Below are 13721 nucleotides of genomic sequence, written 5' to 3' on the forward strand. Positions count from 1 at the left end.
TTGTCGTCTTCTAATTTTTGTATATCAATAAGGGGTTAGTTCAGCTCCTTGAAATGTTTTGATCATTAGTTAATCTTGTCTGAAGCTGTAATCCTGAGACAAGTAAGGAAAAATTAGTCAACTTCTATTCCAAATTTTTACATTGTCACCCCAATCAATCATCCGTGCATGAACATGTTGGAGGGGGGGACAGCAAGGTGAGCTCTGCAATGGCTGACATAGAAACATAGAAAATAGGTGCTGGAGTAGGCCATTCGGCCCTTCGAGCCAGCACCGCCATTCAATATGATAATGCCTGATCATCCAAAATCAGTACCCCGTTCCTGCTTAAAGAGGGAACTGCAGATGCTGGAGAATCGAAGGTTACACAGAAAAGCTGGAGAAACTCAGCGGGTGCAGTTTATAATATGGAGCGAAGGAAATAGGTGGGCAACGTTTCGGGCCGAAACCCTTCTTCAGACTGATCAGGGGTGGGGGTGGGTGGGGACAAGAAAGGAAAAAAGGAGGAGTAGCCGGAAGGCTGGAGGGTGGGAGGAGACAGCAGGGGAGCAGAGGAAGGGGAGGAGACAGCAAGGACTGTCGTCTTGGGAGTTTGGGGAGTCAATAAGGGGGGTTCAGCTCCTTGAACATCGACTTCTCATTATTCTGTTAGTCCTTGCTGTCTCCTCCCCTTCCCCAGCTCCCCTGCTGTCTCCTCCCACCCTCCAGCCTTCCGGCTACTCCTCCTTTTCCCTTTCTTGTCCCCACCCACCCCCACCCCTCTGCAATGGCTGACAGAAGGGTTTCATAGAAAAACGTTGCTGGAGTAGGCCATTCGCTCCATAGATGCTGCTGCACCCCGCTGAGTTTCTCCAGCTTTTCTGTGTAACCCCCGTTCCTGCTTTCTCCCCATATCCCTCGATTCTGTTAGCCCTGAGAGCTATATCTAACTCTCTTGAATATATCCAATGAATTGACCTCCACTGTCTTCAGTGGCAGAGAAATCCACAGATCCACAACTCTCTGGGTGAAAATGTTTTTCCTCTTCTCAGCCCTAAATGTCCTACCCCTTATTCTTAAACTGTGACCCCTGGTTCTGGACTCCCCCAACATCGGGACCATTTTTCCTGCATCTAGTCTGTCCAAACCCTTAAGATTGTAATATGTTTCTATAAGATCCCCTCTCATTCTTCTAAATTCCAGTGAATATAAGCCCAGTATTAGGATCGAATATGGTCCTAGCACTCCAAGCTTTGGCAAGGAAGCAATATATTGCCATAAAAACAGAAAATGCTCGAAACATTCAGCAGGTTAATCATTGTCTGTGGAAAGATAAATAGAGTTCATGTTTTAGGCTAAAGACCTTGTGTCTAGAGTGTGTAAGCCTTATTCCTAGTCATTAAATTGCAGCACTGCAGGAATTACAATTTAACAAAATAAAATTTTCCGAGTGAACTTAAACAATGTTAAAAACGTTATCGCATTGTTAAAAATTGCCTTATAACCATATAACCATATAACAATTACAGCCTTGTAAAGTATTGATTTATGCTCCCAGCATACCAGTGTATTCTTAAACGGACTTTAATTTTATTTTTGTACAGTTAAAAAATGGCACTCCAAAAGAAAATTATGCAAACATAGTTCCGTTTCAAAGGTCTTTTATTGTCACGTGTACCAATTAAGGTACAGTGACATTTGTATTAACCATACAGCCATACTAAAAAAAAGCAACAAGATGCACAGCTACATAAAAGTTAGTTCAAGTTCACATTTATTGTCACATGCATCAATTACGTTATAGTGACATTTGAGTTACCATGCAGCCATACAATCAAAAAGAACACAATACATAATAGAATTTAACATAAACAACCACCATAGTGGAATCAACATTCTTCACTGTGATGGAAGGCAATAACGTTCAGTCAATCTTCCTCCTTTGTTCACCCATAGTCACCGCTATGGATGGCCCGATGTACAGGTCCTTGTTAGCATAACAGCCTAAGTTAACATAAACATCCATCACAGCGGATTCTCCACATCCCTCACTATGATGGAAGGCAATAAAGTCTAATCTTCCCTCATTTTCACCCGTGGTCGGAGCAGTCGAACTATCCGTAGGGGCGATCGACGCTCCCGCAGCCGGTTGAAGCCCCGCGTCGGAGCGGTTGAAGCTCCTGCGTCGGGGCAGTCGAAGCTCCTGAGGCTCGGAGCTCCCAAAGGCGGTCTCTAACCAGAAACCGCGAGCTCCACGATGTTAAAGTCCGCAGGCTCCCGCAGTTGGAGCTCAGAGATCGATCCCTGGCAAAGGGATCGTGAGCTCCGCAATGTTAGAGTTCTGCAGGCTCCCGCACTTGGAGCTCCCGAAGTCGGTCTCCTGCAGAGGCCTCCAGCTTCTCGATGTAAGGCCGCAGTACGGATGGATATACGATACGGGAAAGAAATCGCATCTCCGTCGAGGTAAGAGATTAAAAAAGTTTCCCCAACCCCCATATAAAACAAGCTAAAGAACCCCAAAAAGATACATTTAACACATACTAAAGAAACAATTGAGAAGAAAGGGACAGACAGACTGTTGGCCAGGCCACCCAGTGCTGAAGACCTTCCAAGGTTTTAAAAGGTGCCTAATTTGTAAGTTACAAATCTAGTGGAATTAGAATGACATATATCAGCATGAATCATCTCATCACTAACACAAAATGCTGTCAGAATAAAACTGCTTTCTTCATGTAGTTCCCTTTAAGCTAATATAAATGTTTGGCTCTTTACATAGGCAGCTCTGTTAGATTGTTGTGTTAATAATAGTTATGATTTAAAGATCTTGGCACGATAAATGAATTTAGCTGAAAATATTTAGATCTGTTAGCATGGGCAGAGTGTTCAAATAACGAGCAATTTCATAAAATGGAATAATAATGAACTAAATGTGGGAACATAGTGTAAAACTGAAATGAAAAGGACAAACGTTTTTACTTGTAAAACATTTAATTTTACAGGTGTAACTTTGCAGGTTCTTTCTACTGTTCCTGTTATGTTCAATTACTGGGTAAGTTTGTACACCGGAAGGATGTGAGTACCAGGTTATGTAGATTAAGGGTTTTGTTATTATAAATTAATTTATCAAAAAATAGACCTTTTTCTTGCTTGTCAATTTAGCAATTTCTCTGGATCTTAGTCATCATTACATCATTAAATCTTGACACATGGAAATAAATGTGTAACAAACATAAAATGTTAGGCCACTCATAATGATAAGACCTGTTTGGAGCTTGGGAAAAAGTTAGGAAAAATGCATTCTGCACAAAATTACTGGTGAACTCAATGATAAATTATACAATATGAAATAGAATAAAATCACTTCCAGCAGGGTGGCATGAATCAGAAATTATTGCATGACTCAATGCTGATATATAACAAAAATCCCACAAACAGTCCTTTATTTTCTTTGACATTCATTACTTTTGTTTGGTCTCCTCTTTAATAATTTGCTTGACTTAATTTCTGTTCACTTTGTTTGCCTTTCTCAACTGTTTCCTGTACTTTCTTCTTTCATTTCGTTCTGCATTTCAGTCTCTTTTTCTAATTCACTTTTTAAGAATACAGACGTAAGTTGGAATCTTGTGACTAAAAATATGAGGCTCAAGCAGAAAGTATGAAGAGTGATAAAATGCTTGCATTGTGGTTGTGGTTTGAAAGCGTACAGATAGCTCTCATCAGCAGACAAATAAGGAATGTTTTGGCACAATAGAAACATAGAAAAATATAGTAGGTGCAGGAATAGACCATTCGACTGATCATCTAAAATCAGTATCCTGTTCCTGCTTTATCCGCCTATTCCTTTTCCTTTAGCCCTAAGAGCTAAATCTAACTCTCTCTTGAAAACACCCTCTGACTCTGAAATAAGATTAGATTTATGCAAGTAATGTTAGAGAACTGCCTCATAAAATTTATATTTTAACAAAATATAATCAAAATAGCAGCAGGAAACTAACTTTTTCTAAAGGAGAATTATGAAAGATTGAGATTGAGGGATTTATGGAGGTTGGAGCCTGGAGGAGAAGAAATGAGGGCTGACCAGAATCAGGTTGCTTTTGTCTCACAACCAGGTAACATAACATTTGCATAGCATTTTAAGCTACTCTTTAAAACTAAAGATATTTGTGTGCACAATTAAAACTATTAGGTCTTGCCAGTACACTTACACTTCATAAATTCATAAGTGATAGGAACAGAATTAGACCATTTTGCCCATCAAGTCTACTCCGCCATTCAATCATTGCTGATCTATTCTTAACCCCATTCCCCTGCCCTCTCTCCATAACCCCTGACATCAGTATTTATCAAAAATCCATATATCTCTACCATAAAAATATCCATTGTCTTGGCTGCCACAGATTCACCACCCTCTGACTAAATAAATTCCTCCTCATTTCCTTCCTAAAGGAGCGTCCTTTAATTCTGAGGCTATGACCTCTGGTTCTAGACTCTCCCACTAGTGCAGAGGTTCCTTGGTATGTTGGCTTCAGTACAAGATGATTTTAGTGTAGAGAAAGGGACTTCAGAAGATCAGGACCACCATCTCATTACTGTGTGGAGTGTTGGTCTCTTTATCTGAGGAAGGCTTTTCTTGTTATGTAGGGAGTTAGCAAAAGCTCACCAGAATGATTCTTGGGTTGGCGGGACCAATATATGAAGAGGTTGCTAAGATTAGATTCATCAGATTTTACAAGAATGAAACAGGAGCTCATTGAAATTTCTGAATTCCTAATGGGACTTGGCAGACTGAATAGAGAAAAATGTACCAAAACTAAGCCTTTGGATTCAGATTATATTGTTTTGGACATAGTTGATCGAAATTTCTTTCCCAAGGGAATGTTAAATGTGTGGATGCCTCTACTGCAGATCAATATTCAATGGTACTTTATTGTCATATATACTGAGGTACAGTGACATTCATTTTTGTATACAGTTAAATCCAAGTATCACTGTGCATAAGCACTTGGATACATCTTAAATAAGCAGGTATATGGCAGTACACTGAGACAGTATACAGAGTCGCCAGATTTGGCGCCATTTTCAAATTGCAGTTGTTGTAAGCATAGAGTTCAAATGTAGAGAAGCGCAGAATGTAGTAAATACAAAAATATTAAATATACTCAAGAAGGAATGCGCTATAATACTGATGTCTGAACAGATTGAGGAATATGGGGAGGAAGGTGAAATGGGGTACTGCATTTTGATGCTCCGGCCTTGGCATCATGGGGCTGTGGTCTGCGGAGCTTCTAGCCGCGGGCGGGGCATGGACTTACCATCCGGAGTCTGGGACTCCTTGCCAGGGATCGCCAGACAAGAGCTCCGACCGCTGCGGCTTATAACATCCTGAAGCCCTGGTCTCCGGTAGAAAAGTGTCGATTTGGGACCTCCAAGCCACGGAGTGTGTTTGACCGTCCCGACATCGGAGTTTTGATCATCGCGACGAGTGGGCCTGTGTATCCGGCCGTCCATAGCGACGACTACGGAGGATTTATGGCCCCGACCACGGGTGAACAAAGGAGGAGGACTGGCTGAACTTTGTTGCCTTCCACCACAGTGAAGAATGCTGTGGTGGATTTTTGTGTTAAATCTTATTGTGTATTGTGTGTTCTTTTTAAGTGTATCGCTGCTGGCAAATTAATTTCACTGCATCTTCAGGTGCATGTGACGAATAAAATTGACTTTGACTTTGACTTTGATGGTCAGCCAGATTGCATTGAATGGCAGAGATGTGTCAAAGGACTGAATGACCTACTCTTCCTTTTAATTTACTACGTTTCTATGTTTCTATGTTTTCCCTTTTTACGTCTGATGAAACTACCCTGCCTAACTTACCTCAATTGCTCTTTTCAGCAGATAAGGAGCTCCACTTTTTTCTGATAGTTATATTACATTTAATTAAAAATAAATCAAAACTGTATTTCAGTTTCACCAAGCTGTGCAGCTTAGTGAACTATTGTTTGTTGGTGCCAAATAAAGCGTAATTCTAGGTTTTGTGAAGTAATTTTAAGTTTAGCAAATGAAAGGTTGGGTAATTTGAACACTGTAACAATCATAATTTACAACACACTATATTTAGTTACATACTTTGGAATAATACAGAGATCAGCATAGATAGGCCTTACTAAGGATGACAAGCTCAATTATGAAAAGTTTCCTTTTTTATGAAGCAGGTTCAAAAGCCTGTTCTTGGATATGCATCAACCCTTTTTGACTTAATTTATCTTTCACAGAGAATATTTCAACAGAACTATGAAAATACTTTTTTCGCAGAAAACTAATTGTATGTTGACGGTTACTCTGTTGTTTTTGTCAGGCAAAACCCAAGGACACGTTGGACCTGTGCCATATTTTGAATGATGACCTTGCAGCCACTGTACATAAACACTCAAAGAGATTCATTGGTCTTGGTAACGGTGCCAATGCAAGCCCCAGAACTGGCTGTCCAGGAAATGTATCGCTGCGTAAAAGAGTTAGGATTTCCTGGAATCCAAATTGGCTCTCATATAAATGATTGGGATCTGAACTCTCATGAACTTTACCCAGTGTATGCAGTAAGCATTTATTTATTTTAAAACTCTATTTTGTCGTTGAGGGAATGGTCCTCATGTAATGGTACAAATGCTGAAAGGGGGAAATGTATCTGGCAGGGTCATCATAATGGGATTCAAAACACTTGTATTGGATGGAGGTTATGGGAAAGCATTGGGCATTGGCCCCTAATACAAACTTCACTTACTGCTACCAACGGACGTCCTGAGGGTTGGGATAGGTTTTGCAGGAGAAGTGTCGGGATGAAGAGGAAGGAACAATGAGGGCTAGAAAGCGCGAGGATCGGAATTGGAGCAGTAAGCAAAATAAATCACCAGGAGAGGAGGGGACAGCCTGTTAATTGGTTTGGGGCTGATGTTATGTTTTCAGGGGAAACTCAGACTTTGGATGATAACAGACAGATAACTTTGGACTGGAAACCTTCTTCAGACTCCATCGTACTGCCTAATCCGCTGTTCCACCAGCAGTTTGTTCTCTGCTCTTGATTCCAATATCTGCAGACACTTATGCAGTCAGGTGAAAGGTTGGAGATTAAAACCCTCCCTGGCGGCTTTGCAAATTGTTGCATCAAGGACCTACACCAACTGGGGTCAGGACCTTGGGGGAACTAGAGGATTGGGATGGGCCCTCAGATATCAGGGTCATTGAGGGGTCAGAATCACCTGGACGTCCAAGGATTGGGAGGCATCAAGTATAGGATTTGGGGAATTGAGGAGTTAGTATAGTGGATGGTGGAGAATTTGGAATGATTTAGTGAGAGAAAGGTCCCGTTGGATCAAAGGATATTGGAATTCAATCTGGCACTTTAGAATTTAAACAGAGTGCCCAATGATGGAAACTCCAAACATAATTTAATCCAATTTCTGTGGTAATACATCAAAGGAGCATTGTTTGGGAAACCATGTGCAGAGATTGAAAGGACACTCTTTCGAAGCATTTAAGATTCTGAGAAACCTTGATGGGGTGGATGTGAAGAAGATGTTTCCTCTTGTGGGAGAATCAAGAGTCAACAATGACTTTTAAATATAAGGAATCATCCGTTTAAGACAGATGACATTATTTTTTCTTTCTGAGAGTTTTGTTTTTGGTAATTTTTCACAATGGGCAGTGGAAGAAGAGTCTTTATTTTTAATTATCAGAAATATCGCTAGATTCCTGATCAGCAAGGAGGTAATAGGTTAAAGGTTATGGCAATCACGGTGGTGCAGCGGTAGAGTTGATGCCTTACAGCGTATGTAGCGCCTGAGACCCGGGTACGATCCCGACTATGGGTGCTGTGCTGTCTGTACAGAGTTTGTACGTACTCCCCGTGACCTGCGTGGGTTTTCTTCGAGATCCTCAGTTTCCTCCCACACTCCAAAGCCATACAGGTTTGTAGGTTAATTGGCTTGATAAATGTAAACATTGGCCCTAGTGGGGATTGCTGGTTGGCGCTGACCCGGTGAGCCGAAGGGCCTGTTTCCTTGCTGTATCTCTAAGCTAAGCTAAGTTATGACCAGTGGTTTGGGAATGCAGAGTTGAGGTTACAATCAGATAAGCAAAAATCTTATTAAATAGTGCCAGAGCATAGGATCAGAATAGTCTCAAAAGATAAAATCACTCATGAACTCAGAAGAGGAATTCAATGTGATAGCCCAGGCAAGAAATGCCTCGTGTCTTGGCAAGTTAGCCAGAAAACCTGTGCACAATATCAAGAGACAAAGGCAAGTCCAGCATCTATCTTGCACAAGATTTTAAATATGAATATTCTCCAGAGATGTTGCCTGACCCATTGAGTTACTCCAGCACTTAGTGTCCTTTTGTAAGCCAGCATCTGAAGTTTCTTGCGTGTACACTCTACCGCTGAATGTCAGCAGTTTTCCGCCAATCATGCTACAACCAATGGGATATATCAGAAAAGACAAACACCTCCAGAAATTAAGCACTAAGGCAATAAATTGGATGATTGGTTGATTCTTTTCCATGAGTATGTATACATTTTGTTTGAAATGTTGATTTGTGACATTTGTTTAATATTAGATCAAAGTAAAGGTTTTATTGTCCTATCCTCTCCATTCCTTCCCATTCTACTAATCTTTTGTTATTTACAGAATAACACAGCGATGGGATTTCCCATCAATGATGGCAAAGTACAGCAACATCATTATTTGCAAACTAACGATCAATTTTATGTATTATTACTTGCAATTTCAATACTGATTGATGACAACATTTCTCATTGGTTCACTTTAAGGCTGCAGAAAAGTTAAGCTGTGCCATATTTGTGCACCCTTGGGACATGAAGATGGATGGGAGGATGTCGAAATATTGGCTTCCATGGCTCGTAGGTTAGTACCAACACAGAGATCTTCACAGAAACGTCAGCATATTACACTGAAGCATGAGGATGAAGTCTGCAATCCTCTATTAGCTGAACTCCTAGACACAGACACAATATTGTGGTGACAACAACGATGGGCAAATGTTTCGTCAAGGATAAGATAACAAAAATTTCGATTGAGGGTCCTACCAGTTATATGAAACATGGGAATAGCCAGGAAACGGAGGATGAACGAGTTTCATTTTCAACAAATCTCAAATGTCAGCAATTCTCCCATGGTATTGATTATAGTTAGGAAAATAAATAATTGTAGAGAAATTCCTCTTGGAAATTTACAAAAAATAGTGATTGTTCATTAGAAATCAATTTCCACTCAACCAGTTAATATTGGAAAGAAAATCAAGTGGGGTACTGGTAAACTACTCCACCTGTTTCACTCCACCAATTACCGTGAACACTTTGCAATAAATTAGCAGTCACATTATGTCTAGTTCCTGATCACTCACTCTGCTTCTTGCTCAAAATTAAATATAAAACCACCTTTATTACATTACACAATAGAACATTTGAAAAAATGAATGATTGAACCACTTTTATTTTTGCATTCTGCAGACAAATCAGTTCAGGACCCTTCTTCAGACTGATGGAGTAGAAAGAAGATAGCTTTGGTGCACACGTTTTTTTCCACCCGTTGGTCCACTCACCTCTTAACTTCCTCCCTCCACTACCTCCTCCAACCATTCAGTAACCTCCAACCACCACTCTCCCCATTCCAGGTACCGCATTTTTATTTCCCTTTTCCTTCTTTCCACCATCCTTCCTTATTTTCTACATTTCACTCCCCACCTTCCATTCTTATCGCATTCCACCATTTGCACTTTTTTGTCTTCTCTACTTACCACCTCCAGCCTCCATCCTTCTCTCCTCCACCTGATGCATCTGCCAATCAACCTCCCCTTACCTGGATTCATCTACCATTTGGCAGCTCTTGCTCCACCTCTTCCTCTCACCTCTTTCGACTACCTCTCTCCCCTCTTATCTGTCAGTCCGAAGAAAGGTCCTGACTCAAATCATTGTCTCTTTCCCTTCACGGATATTGCTTAACCTGTGGAGTTCCTTCAGCAGTTTGTTGTTTGCTCAAATAAAATAAAATGCCACTCTGCAGCTGGCACCATATCTGCTGTGCTGTACTCCACATGAATACTGGCAGTACTAACCGGAAACCTCACAGCTTTATTATTTCCCTCTACTATGCAGAGTTTGGCTAAGATTCCCTCCTGTGCACATATTTGCAGGTAAATACTTGGGGTGACCTGCCTCTACATTCAACAGCAAGCTGGATCTTAAAACTTGTGCTGAGGACATCAATGCTCTCAGCTCACAATTTCTTTGCTTAACTCAAAATGCTTTCCCATCTTGGTTCACACAAGTTCTGTTATTAACATCCTCCTTAATCATTTTTAATGTTCCGCATGTGGACCTGTTTGTTATTCTAACCATGTCGGAGTGGGAAAAATTGATCAAACGTCTGGCTTACTAGCGCCTGCCTTTATACAGGTGTTGAAATTACCGCCGGTAAGTCCTGGCCAATAGCGCTGCTCCCAAATTCTAACTATAACCAATGGCAGGGGACTGCATCCCAACAAGATCCCCCCCCCCCCCCCCCCCCCCCCCCCCCCCCCCCCCCCCGTTTGGGAACAAAGTGCTATCAGCCGCAGACTGGCTTGTAAAGCAATACACACAGTACCACAGACTTGGCGCGTAAAAAGGTCATACACACAGCGCTGCCGGTTTGGCGCAAAAAGGTTTAAACAGAACGGTGTCGGCTTAACGCATGGGAATTTAATAAGAGCTGTCGGCTGCAGCACTATGGGTTCTAAATATAGCACTACTAGCTGCTGCGCCATGGGGTTATGGTCTGAGCGCAGGTATATGGGACTAGGGGAGATTATGTGTTCGGCACGGACTAGAAGGTCGAGATGGCTTGTTTCCGTGCTGTAATTGTTATATGGTTGTTATATGGTTATAGCGCTATGGCCACAGCCCTATGGGTCACAGACTGTTCGGGAAAATTCTCATATAACAGTCAGTGATAAAGGTTGTTTTTGAAACAATGTGACTTCATCAAGGGAACCCATCCATGCTGCTACCTAAACAATACCGAGACATCTTGGGGAGAAATGGAATAGTCTTAGCATTGAGAAAACAACACAGCGGAATGTTTTATCTTATATCGCAAGGACTCAACCCTTTCAACCTGGAATATGTAATCTTTGAAATGGAGAATGTGAAAGATACCACTTTAATACCTGATTAACATGCAAGAGGTTATGAATGTTTTTCATCTTTTTTAGGTATGCCTGCTGAGACAACTATTGCAATCTGTAGCATGCTGTTTGGTGGGATCTTTGAAAAATTTCCCAAATTGAAAGTCTGTTTTGCCCATGGAGGTAAGAAATATGCTTTATTTAGAATCTCAACAAAATTAGTCAATGTCAGTGGCTGAGAAAGGACTGAGAGAAAAGCACCATTCTGTTTTAATCTGTCCAATTTAATTTTCGGTTGATGTTAATCGTCTGTGCAGACACACATTTATTGTCTACTACTGTCTTCCACCATTTATTGTCTACTACTGTCTTCCAATAACATTTAGATATTATTTCAATTCACTTTTTAGGAATTGTTTGCAGGATGGTGGACAATATTGGTAAGCTTACCCATCCGTGCTGCCTTGAGAAGGTGGTGTTGAGAGTTGCCCCCATTTAGATACAACACAACCAATGTAATAAAACAGAAATGCTGGAATAATTCATCAGCTGGATGCTAATCAAGCAGCATCCATGGAAAGAGAAACCAGTTAATACTTCAGGTCAGACATTTCAACAGAAAGGGACAAGTAAGTTAGTCTAAGTAACTATAAAGGTCCATGAGGACAATGGGGGTACAAAGGGAACATCTTTAACAGGGGAATATGATGGACAACCATTGAATAGCCAGTTAAGCTCCTATGTCTTTGTAATGTGCTCCTAATGTTGTGAAGTGTGATTTATGTTGTATAGTCTGGCCTACTGGTACACACTGAGCAGACCAGTCCATAAGAAAAATGCTGAAACAAGGGGAGAGAAATGGCATGTACAAATAGCTAGCCATTTTTTTGTAAATGCCATTCCTCTCCCCCACCCTTTTGTTTGTACAGCTGCCGCATCAATTCTGTACTTTTAGAACAACTTGCTTTCTTTTCACATCTGTCCTGCTATAGCTTTAGATTCCATTATCTGCAGTCGCTTATGCCTCCATTTTGCTTTCTCTTTCTGCCAGTTTTATTGAAGGTTTCTCTTTCCACAGATGCTGCTTGACTAGTTGAATCCTTCCAGCATTTCTATTTTTGTTTCAGCTGCTGAAATATTTATTTTCCATGAAAAAAAATGGTAATTGTTGGCCTCTTATCAGATAGAGTACCAATCAATGGAAGAGAGGGGAGGAAAATGGGTGGGACCCATAACTTCTGGTCTCTCACTAGTTAGCAGACATGATGTGTATAATTGCCATCAATATTTTTATGTTGATTATCTCTTTGCTCAGGACATAGATGAGGTCAATGCTATGGTTATTCAACTCTTTTAATTCTGATGGTGCAGCAGCATAGCCAGAATTTTGAGAATAACATCCCTAAAGATTTGTAGGAAGGAATTGCAGATGCTGGTTTACACTGAAAATAGACACAAAATGCTAGAGTAACTCAGCATGTCAGGCAGCATCTCTGGAGAAAAGGAATATATGACATTTTGGGTTGAGACCTAAGATTTGTTGGTTATAAATATAATACTAACTGAAATGAAAAGAACCTTCTTTTTTTGCTTTCTATTACAATTATAGTGTTGATATAATGCAATGAATACTGCCCAAATATGTATTCAGGCAGTGAATAAGTGTAAATGGAATGAGAATCTTTAGATGAGGAAATCTCATTGCAATCAAGGCACGCTGGAGTTTTAAAGAATGAGATGTGATTATATGGAAACACATAAGAATTCTAATTTCTCCCCATGTTAAATGGATATGTCTTTATTCTCAAAGAATGCTTCGTGATTTAAGATACCTGCATGAGAAGAACATCCTTTCTCCATTTCTCTTGCCAATCCCCATCACAGCTATGGTGTAGCTTTTTAACACATTCAAGGCTGAAGTTGACAGATCTCTGAACTCCAGGGTTAAAGAGAGCAGCAGGAAAGTGTAACTGAGGCTAGAATCAGAACAGCCACAACTTATTCCATAGCAGAGGAGATTTAAGGGGCTGAATGGCTTATTCCAGCTCTTATTCCTTATGTTCACTTGCTTCAAAGCCAATCCAGATTTGAACAGCAGATTTATGGTTCTCTCTGCATGCCAGGGTAAAAACAAAACAACTTTATAATAAGACTGAACATCCATGTGGCAAAACAACAGATTGCACCCATAGGTTATTTTAATAAGGACAGGTGCATCACAGTCATCTCTTCATATAAAGAATTTACACATAAACACTTGAAAGAATTATGTATCTTTTTTCCAATGTAGATGTTCACAACTTATTATATGCTCCAACATTTATGGATAACTAAAATCATTCAATTTCCAGGCTAAAATAATTCCTGTGAAATGGTGTCCCATAAAGTATTTAAAAAATATGTAATAGTTTTTTGATTACATTCCAAGTTGCCTTAAATGTGCACTATCAGCCAAAAGCTTTGTAATTAGAGTACATCTTGGGAAACAGCGGGTGCACTGTTCCTGTCCATGAAAGGAAATGAATGAAAACTTATGGACAACATATCCGTGATTTTTTTGACAGACC

The 13721-nt window shown here is 40.4% G+C and overlaps 1 protein-coding gene across 1 annotated transcript in view; it reads left to right on the forward strand.

The window, feature by feature from the left end:
- acmsd (aminocarboxymuconate semialdehyde decarboxylase) overlaps positions 1-13721 on the forward strand; it is a 38473-nt gene that overhangs the window by 6305 nt on the left and 18447 nt on the right. The window contains 5 exon segments of the mRNA XM_055638621.1: positions 2979-3028; positions 6332-6427; positions 6429-6569; positions 8801-8894; positions 11242-11337. Of these exon segments, the coding sequence (XP_055494596.1) occupies positions 2979-3028; positions 6332-6427; positions 6429-6569; positions 8801-8894; positions 11242-11337 (477 nt within the window).

Source organism: Leucoraja erinacea, chromosome 7 (genome assembly GCF_028641065.1).
Source record: "Leucoraja erinacea ecotype New England chromosome 7, Leri_hhj_1, whole genome shotgun sequence".
In the NCBI taxonomy this organism is placed as follows: domain Eukaryota; kingdom Metazoa; phylum Chordata; class Chondrichthyes; order Rajiformes; family Rajidae; genus Leucoraja; species Leucoraja erinaceus.